This window comes from Tenrec ecaudatus, chromosome 3 (genome assembly GCF_050624435.1).
Source record: "Tenrec ecaudatus isolate mTenEca1 chromosome 3, mTenEca1.hap1, whole genome shotgun sequence".
Classification (NCBI taxonomy): Eukaryota; Metazoa; Chordata; class Mammalia; order Afrosoricida; family Tenrecidae; genus Tenrec; species Tenrec ecaudatus.
This window is the reverse complement of record NC_134532.1, coordinates 148,271,752-148,285,107: the sequence shown is the minus strand read 5'-3', so window position 1 is coordinate 148,285,107 and position 13,356 is coordinate 148,271,752. Positions and strand designations below refer to the sequence as shown.

Here is a 13,356-nt window from a genome sequence, read left to right as displayed (position 1 = left end):
GTTTTCATTTTTAACATTATATAGAATTGTTATCCATAGAACTAAAGTATATGAAAATCATGATAATAGCTATATAATTAGTAATTATGCTAAAATGAAGGCCAAACATATAGATTATGGAATAAATATACGAGGGGACTACAAAAAGTTAAGGAGAACATTCCATTATCTTTCTATTTTATTTTTGTTCAGACTTTTTGAAGTCCCCTTTACAGTATTTTGAAAAATACATATAGTTTTATTGGCATATAGTTTACAAATCATACAATTCAATAGTACAGTCATATTAAAAAGAGTTGTACAATCATCACCATAATCAATTTTAGAGTACTTTAGTCTCATAATCATTGTTATTAGCTCCCCACTTCTCCCAACTTCCCCTACCACCCCCCCAAGAAACCATTAATCCATTTACTGTCTCTGTAGATTTACTTATCCTGAGTTTCATACGCAGAAAAATATACCAAAACTGACAGAGAGAAAAAACTTCAATCAAAAAGAAAGTAGAAAATATTAAAAACTAGAACAAATTAAAAATGGGTTAAAAGGAAGATAAGATGATAAGGTGTTAAAGTATGTGTGTGTGTGAGAGAGAGAGAGAGACAGAGAGAGAGAGAAGACGATGTTATTAACAGCTCTACTTCTCCTCCACATCCTGTTCTGCGGCCTCAAAGAGCCTGGCATTGGAGGCTCTGGCGCGGGCTGTGCACAGACTGGCAAAGGCTTTGAAGTCCTTCTCTTCTTGCATCATGGCCCGGGCTTCTCCTTCTGCAGACATTTTGAATGGGCATCACAGGTCCCATCAGCCGTGTGGCCAGTTTAAGACCCTCCGCAGAGCTGTCTTCCTTCGTGGGGAGCAAGGGCTTTCTGGGGAAGAGGATGAGTTTGGAGCAGTGCTCCTTCAGCCGTTGCCCGTTGGCCTGCAGGGACTTCGTGGACTTGTTCTGCCTCCTGGGTCCACAGAGATGCCAGTGGTGCGGGCTACCTTCTTGTGGATGCTGACCACACTCAGCAATTCCAGGTGAAGCCCCGACCAGCTCGGTCTGTGGAGTAACACCAGTTGTGAGGCAGTGCATGATGGGCCAGATGAGGCCAGACGCAGGCCTTGGGGTAGTGCAGTGGGCTTTGGCTTGTCAGCCCTTAGGCTTGTTGGGCCTTGTACTTGCAGATCTTCCGAGCCAGCTGGTTGAGCTGCGTGCACACACGCCGCCGCTAATCCTCATGAAAGTGGGGCTTCAGGATCCTGTCATTCTGAGGCTGGATGCTATGGCTACCTGTGGCCCAAGTGGAATGGCCAAGTGGGAAAAAAAGCAAGGTGTTAAATTTTAACCTAATTTCATCTGCAGTAACCCACTCTCCAATGCTGTCTTCATGATAGCAAAGTTATTTACATCTCTGGTCTTTGGTCGGAGACTTAATCTTCCTATTTCCCCTTCATTTCTATTTAAACGGACAGCTTTAAAATGAGTCAGAGGGAGATCAATTAATAAGAATCCATTTTAACCTAACTGCATCAGTGACTTTACAGTGCTCCCTGACTGTGGTCAGAGGGGATTTATCAAAGGTTTAATCCATGTCTGGGTCCTACGAATGGATTTGGGTCTTCCACTGTCATCCATAGCCTTCTGCAAACCAAGTATTCACCATTTAAGCTCTCATACCAGTCCCGCCTTTAGTTTGGGGCTTTATTATTTACAATCCTGGGATCACCCAGGCTAGTGTGCTTCTTCCATGTGGACAGAGTTGACACTACTTAGCTGGCTGCTTGTTTGAAGACAAGCCTTTCAGATCCTAAATGCCATTCTTTTTGACAGCCAGCCGCCATCTAGTTTCTTTGCCACACTTTGCTGTAGCACCCATATCTTCCGCCTATGCACATTCTTGTCCATCCCACCTATGCTGGCCTTTCACCTGAAGCTCCCATGGTGGACTTGAACCTTCAACCTTCGGAAGAATGGCCTACCAATCTACTTTTTAAAATCAATCTACTTGTTAAAATCAGCCACCCATCTAAGCAAGTAGTCAACTAAGTCAACATGGAAGAGGCACACCAGTTGGTGTGACCCAAAGATGACAATAACCAAGCTTAAATATGACAAAGGGAAAGTCTCAGAGCCTAAATTGAGAACACCCAATTTTTAGAAGGCGATGGAGGACAGTGGGAGCCCAAAGCCCATCTGTAGAGTAGCTAGCCTGATTCAGCCACTGACAGATACCCTTGAGATTCTTCTAGGTGCCAGTATGTCTTGCTTGTTCCATGACAAAAATTCCTCCCCCGGCCTTTTAAATATTCACAGTAATCTTTTCTTTCTTACCCACTATTTTTATTTTTATCTCTGTATTATTATTTTATCCTTAACACCTAATTTTTCTCCTGCTTTTTACTGTTCCAGTTGGATTTTCCAGGTTGCGAAAGACAGAGGGAGTAGAGGCAGAGAGATGAGAACTGAGGCAAAGGTTTATAAGGGAGTTAGCGGTGGGAGGTGGGCGATAGGGAGGGTGGGGGGTTAGGGGAGCAAAGAATGTATGTGGGAGTGGGGAGGGAGCACTCTCTAGAACTGATCATGGGGCAGGTGAAGAAATGTTCTAAAACTAATTGTAGTGATGATTGTATAACTCTTCTCGTTATGCTTGAACTATTGGATTGTGTGATGTGTGGATTAAATGCAAATAAAACTGTTAAAAATGCAGCCATTGAAATCATATGGAGCACGTAGTTCTAATCGACACTCACAGGGTTGTCACGAGCCAGAAAGGACCCGATTCAATGGCAGCCGGTTCAGTTTGTAGAAGAGTGAGTACTTCTTTCCTACTGGAGGCAGGCCTCTCAAGGACTCCTCCGGCTAAGGTACAGAGGCTCTCCTCTGGTAGTTGACCTTCCAGATGAGATCAGTGAGTCTGGCCGGGTTGTCTAGAGAAGCAAACCAGTGACGCTCATATGTGAACAAGAAAGAACTTTCTATTAAGAAGCAACTTTACATCAAGAAGTAACCCACTTAGTTCAGTTCAAGTCCATAGGAACAATGGTAGCGGGGCCCTCTTCACACTCCCATAGCTGCAGGCCGATGCTGAGGAAGGGCAAGGTGAGAAGCAGGGCAAGATGAAGCCGGGAGCAGGGAGCTCACATGCTAGTGAGTACAGTTACATGGATCCATGGTCAGTGGAAGGATGGCAGGCAGCCAGCAGCTCTCAGGGTTGGGCTGCCCCAGTGAAGTCACAGAGAGGAAGGAGGAGAAGTAGCACAGAGAGAGGGGCAAGTTCCCAGTTTCTTCCTTAGACAAAGGCCATGCCCCAAGGAGGCATCATCCAGTTGTGGCTAGATTGACAGGTTGAGCTCTGCCTCTTGTGTCTAGTGAACATAGTATCTAATATAGTGAACACAGAATCTAATATACAGTATCTAATATAGTGAACATAGTATCTAATACACAGTATCTAATATAGTGAACACAGTATCTAATACCACTATCAGCGAGTTGCTCAGGCCTGGGGAAGAGGCCACAGAAGTGGAGACCATCAGTAGCTTTCTGGGCAGCCCTTGTATCACTCGGGCTGCACCACATCTCAGCCTTCGCTCACTCTCTTCTCTGCCTTGCTGCTGTTGAGCAGGCTAGTAGCTTCCCCTTGATGCTGCGTCTCAGAGGCAAAGCTGCAGCACAGATGACTGCTTCCAGGGACCACCAGCAAGGAGAGCCAGCACATTATCAACACAAAACAAACCCAACAAACCTGCCGTCAATTCTATTTCTATCCATCGAGACTGTGAGCCAGCCTTCTAGGGCGGCCGATCTCTGCAGGAGCAGACAGCCTCATTTCTCCCTTAGCGTGGCTGGTGCAGTCCAGCCCCAACTGGCAGCACCGCCAGGGCTCTCGGGATGTGCGGGAAAATACTACTCGGTGCCATGTTCCTCGTCCTCAAAGGGTGTGGATTTCTTTACATCCAAATGAATGTTCTGTTCTCTGAAGATGGCATGAATGTGAGGGTCTTTGCGCACATAGTCACAGATTTTGAAGAGCTGATTGAGATTGTTTTCCCAAAGAACAGGAGTTGTAATGGTAAAGAGGTATTGAGGACGTTTTGTTGCTGAAGAGAAGAATAAAGTGAGTGGACACTAAGCTAATTTTCTTCTACTTCATACAACCTCATCATGGAATAGAATCACAGAATATTAGCTTTGGGTGGTCTTTTGCACTATGTCCTTGATGGGAGAGTGGGTTATGTGTGGGGTTGCTAGCCACAAAGTCAGAAGTTCAAAATCACCAGCCCTTCTGAGGGAGAAAGACAAGGCTTTCTACTCCTGTAAAGACAAAAAAAAAAAAAAAACCCTCACTGCTATTGAGTCAGTTCTGATTCACAGAGACCCCGGTGGACGAGGTAGAACTACCCCTGTGGGTTTTGAAGACTATAACTCTAGAGGAGCAAAAAGCCTCACTGTTTCTCAGAAACCCACCGGACAGTTCTATTCTGCCTGTAGGGTTGCTTTGAGTCAGAATAGACTCAGTGACAGTGAGTCTTTTTCATGTCATTTTAAGCAATCTCTTAATAAAAGATAGAAGAAACAAATTCTAGGAAGGTTAGATGTTTTGTCAAAGATATTTTTCCTTATTCCCATTTTTATTTTTTATATCATTTTATTGAGGGGGTCATACACATTTGTACATTTGTTGTCATCATTCTCAAAACATTTGCTTTCTACTTGAGCCTTTGGTATCAGCTCCTCATTTACCCCCTCCCTCTCCCACCCTCCCTCCCTCACAAACCCTTGATAATTTGTAAATTACTATTAGTTTTTCATGTCTTATACTGTCCAGGGTCTTCCTTCATCCACTTTCCTGCTGTCCGTCCCCCAGGGAGGGGGTATATGTAGATCATTGTGATCGGTTCCCCCTTTGGTCAAAGATCTTAATGCTATTTGGGGGTTAACACCTTTCAATGAAAAATGTGATTAATTATTCTGCAACTTGCATCTCATTAAATTGTGTCTAGGTCATTGACTGGGAGATTGGACAGGTTAGGCTACCAGGAGACACAGGCCAACTTTAACTTTATTAGGGTAGGTAGGATTTGTCTGTCTCATAAAATCATATCTTTGTTTTTCAGGACTAAAGAGCAATAATTGTGTGGAGAACATAGGTAAGATCTTTCTCTGTACCAGCAGTTTATTGGCATGGTTTCTCACAGGGAGGGGGCAGAGGCACCCTAGCACTCTGCCTGACCGGCATTCCCCAAGGCCAAATCCTGCTGTTTCAACTGCCTGGGAGGAGCTTCTGCTACTGGCCGTCTGTCCCCTCTTCGTCTTTCCTTGTCTGCCTTGTACTCCTGGGGGTTCTTAGTTCTTTCCTGTTTCCCACACCGAGGCTCCATCTGACACCGCTTTGTTCCTGGTGTGCTGCTCCCAGCCTAAATTTTCCTTCTGAGAGCTCAAGGTCTCCTGCTTGCCCCCACAGCTTCACCCATTTCCCATGTGATTCCTGCAGAGAGCTAGACACTTACTCTGCTGTCTGCTGTCCTAGTTAGTAGAACGTGGGAGACTAAGGAGGGAATGTGTCTTAGTGGGGAGGATGCAGACTCAGAATGTGGTCAGTCTCAGCATCCTGTAGGCCCGGACGTGGGGGGATGGGAGGAAGGGAGGGAGGAGGGAGGAGGAAAAAAAAGATTTTTCTTAAAGGATCATAGGAAAGATTTGGGAACATAGAGGATTCTAAAAGTATTCAGGAAGCAGCAGCATCAAATAGTCCAACAAATACGAACCTTGGGCTTACGGAGGAGTCCTTATTGAGAAGTTTGAGAAGCAGGCTCCCTATCTAGCTAGTTTTCTGCGAGTTCTTCATGTAATTCAGACCTCCCCACCGCCATTTGTCTTTGGGGTTGAAATGCTCCACTTGCCCCTGCTCGCCATATTTTGCATGTATTTTAAATGTAAACCAACTCAAAGAGATCGAGCCCAACATTACGTCTGAGCACAGTGCAGGATAATGGACATGTCTTTGTGTTCCAGTCTCTTTTCAGCCCGTCTATGTCCGCAGCCCTGGTGAGTATGCTGAAGTCTAAACATATATTTTACAGTCTTCTTAAGAAAAGGCTTTTTCAAGTCTAGGACATTCTGTTCTAAGCTGTACAAAAAAAAAGTCCTTGACAGATGAAGCTGCGTGTTATCAGCCAAGAAAGGGAAAAAGCTATCCTGGAAACTTAGCTCCCTGCAGCTGAGGGGTTGGCTCGCGGGAGACTTGAGCAGTCTGGGCTCTCTGGGCAGTAAGATGGTGGAACTTGAAGAGCGAGTGGACTTCGAGGGACAGCTCTGCTCGGTCATGGAGCCAGGCCTTTGTAACGCCTGGATGTAAACATCCAGATGAAAACAGAAAATGTCATCAGTCATGCGCTGCTCTCCGCGTCCTGATGTTTGTCAGTCAACTGAAATGTCTGGGTGATAGAGATGCATATCCTCCCCATGGTTTTCCCTTGAGGGGTCTTGATTTGTCTGCAGACCCATATGTGCCAGGCTCACGTGGCTACAATTTTTTTCTTGTTCGAGAGAAACAAAAGATGGGAACTTTCCTTCAATAGGCAATGGGCTAGTTGATGTCTAGGGAAGTATCTCCTTCTACCTAGGGAGGCAGAATGAAGCAGTTCACGTTCCTAGGAATTTTCTGAAGGCACTTCCTCTTAGTAGCCCATGTCTGACTCCTGGAAATCCTCAGGGGCTCCCTTTTTGTGATGCTTTTAAATTTTATTTTTAATTAAAGGACTAGAGGAAAGTTTCATCTGTCAGCCATGGTAGCATTGAGACCCTGCATAATAGTAGCACAATGAGCTGCTAACCACAAGAGCAACAGTTTGGAACCGCCAGGTGCTCCACAGGAAAAAAACGAGGCTTTCTACTCCCCAAAAGAGTTACAGTCTCAGAATGAATGGAACAGGGCAGTTCTGCCTTGTCCTATAGGGTCGCGGTGAGTTGGAATCAACTCGATGGCACCGAGTTTGGTTTGTGGAGTTTGGCACTGGAAATGAGTCACAGTGGTTTGCTGGCCACACCAAGTGGTTCTTTGTGGGCTCTCTAGCTGCAGATAGTTTTGCTGCATCTGTAGCAAAGGCTCCAACACTAAAGCCACCATCTTTCTTTTTTAACATAGATGAGAGAACCCAGGAGCTTGCAGACCCTGGTAAGACATTGCCAAAAGCCCTGGAGGCTGAGATTGACCAGACGGCTCCTTTTGGGGGGGAGGGGGGTCAACTGACTGGCCCTTAAGGAAGGCAGAACCCACCTGAGCCTGCTGCTTTCGTGTGTCCGTGGTGTGCCTGGGTTTCCGGGACAGTGCTTTAGAAAATGACAGAGCAGCGTTGTGTCTCCTGCCCCACAATCCTTAAATCATGTCAGCATAACAGACAGAGGACGTACATGTACAGCTTGGGCTAGAATACACTTCTGCCTTAAGCTCGTTATTACATGGCTAGAGAAAGAGCTGACCAATATTGCAAGTCCTGTGACCCAAGGCTTTGGCATAGCTTCTTCCTAAACAATTTCTTTTAAAGGCATGTATTTATTTATTTATTTATTTCTGCTCCGGCAGCTTGAGAAACAGATGCTGTTGGCTGTATTTGTTTATCTAGTACATTCCAAAATATGACAGATCCCTGAGTTTGGTTTGCCTTTCCTTTAAATGATGTTTCAGCTGTCGTCCCTCAGGGTCCTGGGTCAGGCGCCCTCTCACAAGTGACTGGTGACATTATAATCTGGAACAGCGTTTCCTGGAGGCCCCTTTGATAGGACACATCATTAGCCTTAACGTTTTGAGACCTTTCGATGCAGTAGGTGTTTGTCCTACGGGAACTAGAGATAAACACGAAGATCTGGGTGACATAATGTGATCGTCGGCAGGGGGCACATACGTTCCAGAGCAACCCTGTTGCCCCGCACTTGGATATTTTTACAGGAACGAAGTGGCATCCATTCTGTGTCACACCAAACAGCTTAGAAATTGGGTTTTTGAAGAAATATTTAATGATAAGAGAAAGTACTCATAATAGTAAATAAAATAGGATATAAAACAGGATGTAGACTAATATCAACTTTAAAAGTATATGTTGCACACATATATGTACATAGCAAAACGACTGAAAGAAAATATACCAGCCATGTTAAAAATGAGCATCTGTGAGATTTAATTTTTTTAAATTCCTTGAATTAAAAAAAAAATTCCCTGAATTTTTCCAGTTGACCTACCGTATATACTCCAGTATAAGCCAACCTGAATATCAAACGAGACACCTAATTTCACCACAAAAACTGCATTAAAAAATGTGCTGAAAAACTCGGCTTAGGAGCCGATATTAAGGGCTCACTTAGAAGGCAAATGTTTTGAGAATGATAATGGCAACAAATGTAAAAATGTGCTTGACATGGATGTATGTATGAATTGTGATAAGAATTGTACAAGCCCCCATAAAATGATTTTTAAAAACTAGGCTTATACTCGAGTATATATGGTATATTTATATTACTTTAGTAATCAGGAAATGTTTTGTTGTTGTTGTTTATTTGTTTTTAATAGACCACAGTGATTTTGGATCCTAGTGTTTGGGCTGAATCTAAAAAAAAAAAAAATTAAGCTATGTGCTGAATCCAAAAGAGACCCTGGGTCACTGACCGTACTCTCGCAATAAGCAAGTCAGGCTCTGGGAAGAAATCCTACCCCCCCCCCCCCCAGTAAACCTCTAAAGTTTTCCGCTATTTTCAGTCGTCAAGACTAAGATTAAATATGGAGCCACTAGTGGCGAAGTGTGTAGGTGTTGGGCTGCTACCTGCAAGGTCAGCAGTTTGAAACCACCAACTGCTCCGCAGGAGAAGACAGCTTTCTGTCTACTCCCAGAGTCACAGTCTGGAAAGCTCACAGGGACAGTTCTTCCCCGTCCTAATGGGTCCTTCTGAGTCGCCAGCGACTGGATGGCCGTGAGGTTTTTTCAATAAAGTTAAACGAACTTTCAAGCTGATTGCACTCTCATTAACTACCATACTTCTTAGTCTCATTCCCAGGCACAGAAAGCCACGAGCCTGCTGTGATACCCGGTAAGCCTTTTTACTTATCTCGAGACAGCACGTCAGAGGGAGGTGCTGGGATGATGTGTGCCGGGCAGGGCGGCGGGCGGGCGGGAAGCTGGAAAGCAATACCTACACTTTATCCTGGATTGTGGGCTACAGTATAAACCTTTCCATTGCTGGGGGTGGGGGCACTGTGTCACTTTTTCTGAAAAGGAGGCAGGCAGTAAGCCAAATAAGTTTGGGAACTTGTGCTGTGGTGTGGACTGACTGCACGGTTAGGGGAAAGTCGCTGAGTCATTTAAGGAAGCCGACAGTGGGACTGAAACATACCAGTGATCATGAAGGTGGTGCAGGATCAGACCCTGCTCCAGCCTGCTGTTCCTAAAGCCACCATGAGCTGGTGTCAGCTCCAGGGCATAAAGCAGCAGCATGTACGTTCCCAAGCACGTTTATGTACTCACGACACTCGCCTCATTCACGTCAAACCTCTAAGCTCACTGCCATTGAGTGAAGGACAACTCAGAGCAACCCCACAGACCGAGGAGAACTGCCCCTCTGGGTTTCCGAGACCAGAACTCTCGACAGGAGTAGAAAGCTTCATCTTGCTCTGGCAAAGCCGATGCTGGTTTTGAACTCCTGACCTTTTGGTTAGCAGCCCAACAAGATGCTCTCACCAAGATTAAGTAGCTTGCCCAAAGTGAAAGAGGTAATAGGTAGCCAACAAGCTGATTTAAATCCAGTACTGGCTCTTTAAAACAAAAACAACTTACATACTAGGCTGACCATAAAAACGAGGTAAGAGACTAGATTATGGGAGTTTGGGAATTCGAGATTAACTTGCATTTAGACTTTGTGCCATTAGACAATGAAAAGCCCTTGAAAGTTGTTTTTCCAAAAAAAAAAGAAAGTTGTTTTTCTTGTTGTGGGTTTTTTGTTTTCCTTTGAAAGTTGGAAATGGGGCAGTCTAGACAAAAGGTACATTAACAACATAAGATACTGGTTAACATGAACCAATATTCATTTCTGTCCTTAGATGTGAACAAACATGAACCCACCCAAATGCCTGGTAAGACATCTTTCAGCTTACTCTCTGGGCCCACGTGTGAGCTGAGGAGTTCCCTCAGGGCATTTAAGAGACAGCAGGAAGTGATTATTCGTGAACATTCCCCTCCCAGCTGCCTGCTGGGCACTCTCCAGCCATGTAGCTGCGTAGGAGAGCTGTGGAAATGGCCTCCTTACACCACCTGCCTCTCATTCCATCATCAGGAGAGCAGGGTCTCTGGAGCTGGTGCACGTGACTGAGGACCAGGCTGTGTGCTTGCCAGCACGCATGATTGGGTGGTGAGCTACGCAATTGAAATTGGGTGGGCAAGCTGTTAGCTTTGGCCAGCTTCTCAGCATCTGGGCTCTCCAGGAAACACAGCAAAGTTCTCCTGGCTCCGACAAATGGGGTGAGGCGCCATGGCCGCCATGACCCTCAATATGGTCTGCGTGTTCCCAAATCTGGTAAGACTACAGCCCAGGGGAACCTTGGGTGCAGGTTTCTCGAGCTCAGCGGACAGGATTGTGAAATTAGGCTCCTTAGCACAAACTGCTAGTAACTGAGTACTTCTTTCTCACCTAGGAATGAAAATGCCAGAACTGTTTTCATTACCTGGTAAGCAATCATAGATGTGACAAAAGGGGGTGTGTGGTGTCTAGACATACTTGTCAACAATGGACATGTAGAACCTGTAAGACCCCCTGAGCACAAGTCACGTTAGTGAATGAAGGATTCAGGTCTCTTAGGATCAACACTGGTGGTTTCTAATGTATTTACCGTGACAGATTTAACATCCCTTTAAGACACACCGAATGAATTATTCAAAAGTGAGAGATTGTAGCTGAAAGGAGCCCGGCTGGTATAGTGGTTATGCATTGGCTGCTTGACTTCAGGGTCAGCAGTTCAAAACCACCAGGTACTCCTTGGGAGGAAGACAAGGCTTTCTACTTCCATAAAGGATATCTCAGAAACCCTCAAGGGCAGTTCTGCCCTATCTTTTAGGGTCACCATGAGTCACATGCATCCAAATGGACTCAGTTGCAGTGAGTTTGAGTTTTTAGGAAGGTGAGGGCAAGGCCATGGAGGGGCGTTGATCTTCCTGTGGGCAGAAAAATTGAGCAGTGATTCTAGGCAGTTCCTCAGACGAACCTTTGAACTTACAGATGCAGGGGAGCAACAAAGGCCTTCAAAGGTATTTGTATCCTGAGACCAGGAGAAGTCAAAAAGAGAAAAGGGGTGGTAGAATCCAGAGGGGGGAGTCTAAGATCTGTGTCCCCACACTGGAGAGCAGCCACACTGCTCGGTGCTGTTTGTCTTTCTGCATGGCACCTTTCAAAGGTGGCTGTCACTGGGCCTGTTTACCTCACAGGATACCTGCAAGGGCTCTCAAAACACAAGCACCCCCTACCTAGTGCATGAACCCTTTTTCCTGAGGTCATATAGTGCTTTAAAAAGAAAAGTTTACAGGTTTCTTATGGGAATGACCATCTGCTATATAAACATTCACCATTTCTTAACTTAGCCCCTGACCTGTGGCCACTAACCGAAAGGTTGGAGAGTTAAGTCTACCATGGAACATTCCAGAGGTTTGTCTGAAGAAAGGCCTGGTGAAGTGAGCAATCTGGGCACCGAATTCCCTGTGGAGCAAAGTTGTACTCTGGCCCACGTGGGGTTGCTCAGTCAGTACCAAGTCCTTGGCATTGTGCCCATCCACGGAGGAGGTTCGGCTAGCGTTGGTCTGGAGCACCTGCATGCCACGAACAGAATCGCCATGTTCACAGGCAGTTGCACGAAGCACAAAGGGGCAGAAGTTCTAGCTGTACATTTTCTACGCTGACCCAGACTAGCACTGTTGGATTTATGTGGCCACACACTGAAGTGAATCTCGTGAGAGACACTGACACACGTATCCATAACTCTTCAGTATCCTGCTTGGCCAGTTTGCATTAGGGAGGCACGAGGTAGCACGGTTGTCAAAAGATGGCTGGGGACTGAGGCCTGCCAGAGGGTATGGGCTGTGGTCAGAGAGACCTGGCTTCCTGAGTTCTCCTCGGTCACTTTCCTCAAGGTGACTTGGTGTGTGTCACATTTTTGCTTGGAAATGTGGTAGCACTGTTAAGTACTGGACTGCTCTGCCAAACGAAGGACGAGACGGTCTGCCTCCTGTGAAGAGTTACAGCCTCAAGCTCTTGGTAGGTTTGCTGTGTAGGAGTCGGAATCGACTCAATGGCAATGGGTTTCATTTGGGTTTGAGAAGTGTTTCAGGTGAGCTCTCAACTCAGCTTGTCTTTATTTGGGTGGTAAAGGGTGCATGGTGTAGGTGGGTGATACTGGGTCCCCCAGTCCAGTGACTGCGTGTTCTCTTCCACAGCCCGTGACACCCTGCCAGTTCCAGTGCCAGGACCCCAAACCCACCCCTCGGCCTCCTCTGTGCAAACGCTCCTTCCACCGCTTGGGACACTCATCATTTTAACCTGTGCTTCCGCCACCCATCTCTTTGTTGCTCTGTAGTTTAGTGTGCGCTTTCTTATCTGAAAGACACTACAGGGATCCTTTTTCACTTGTTGGCCAAAATCTCATGGGGAAAATGAGAATTGTATTTTTTTGTTAGTCATTTTACAAGTTCAGAAAGTTGGTCGAGGTAGGATTTGTCATAGCATTAACTTTTCATAGGCTTCTATATTAACCTAATGGTTGGGCGGGGGGAACCCCAAAACCAAACCAATCCGCAACCTGTATACTTTTTTGAGTTCAATAAAAGCCTGTAAGATTTTTTAAAGTAGTTTCAGTAGAATTAGCAGATATCAAAATGTCTAATACTAATGGTAGCGGCTTTAATACCCGATTTAGAATATTAAAGCATCTACACGATCATCTCTTGGCAGACGTAAACTTCTAAGAGTTTCACCCTTCAGTGGCACCTTCCCCAAATGGGAACATTTTGTATTTCTATGAGCGTAACAGTTCACAGTTCCTATGCAGTCTAACTTGAATCTTCCAGGTTACACAGTACAGTACTTCTAGGCATTGTAGTGGTTGAACAGATAGAATAAAGCACAGACTTGTAACCAACACTTGCTTTCCACTTTACCAGTGTTCCAAAGAAGCTAACAGAAAATCTAAAAAATTCCAAATTAGGTGCCAGGGATGCAGTGTACTTTTCTTCATTCACGGAATCCTAGTGGTACAGGGTCATTATGAGTCCAGACTTGATGGCAGTGATTTTGGTTTTTCACACAATCAGAATGCAGAGTAAAGGCTATCCACAAGCACCAC

The 13,356-nt window shown here is 45.4% G+C and overlaps 1 protein-coding gene across 4 annotated transcripts in view; it reads left to right on the top strand.

Moving 5' to 3' along the window:
- ART3 (ADP-ribosyltransferase 3 (inactive)) overlaps positions 1-12,859 on the top strand; it is a 40,757-nt gene extending 27,898 nt beyond the window's left edge. For 3 of the 4 annotated variants that reach the window (XM_075544184.1, XM_075544183.1, XM_075544185.1), the window contains exons 4-10: positions 5,102-5,134; positions 6,000-6,032; positions 7,132-7,161; positions 9,021-9,065; positions 10,072-10,104; positions 10,663-10,695; positions 12,452-12,859. In XM_075544184.1, the coding sequence (XP_075400299.1) occupies positions 5,102-5,134; positions 6,000-6,032; positions 7,132-7,161; positions 9,021-9,065; positions 10,072-10,104; positions 10,663-10,695; positions 12,452-12,591 (347 nt within the window). In that variant the 3' untranslated portion in view covers positions 12,592-12,859. The remainder of the gene's footprint in view (positions 1-5,101; positions 5,135-5,999; positions 6,033-7,131; positions 7,162-9,020; positions 9,066-10,071; positions 10,105-10,662; positions 10,696-12,451) is intronic. The other variant, XM_075544186.1, reaches the window with a different exon arrangement.
- The last annotated feature ends 497 nt before the right edge of the window (positions 12,860-13,356 follow it).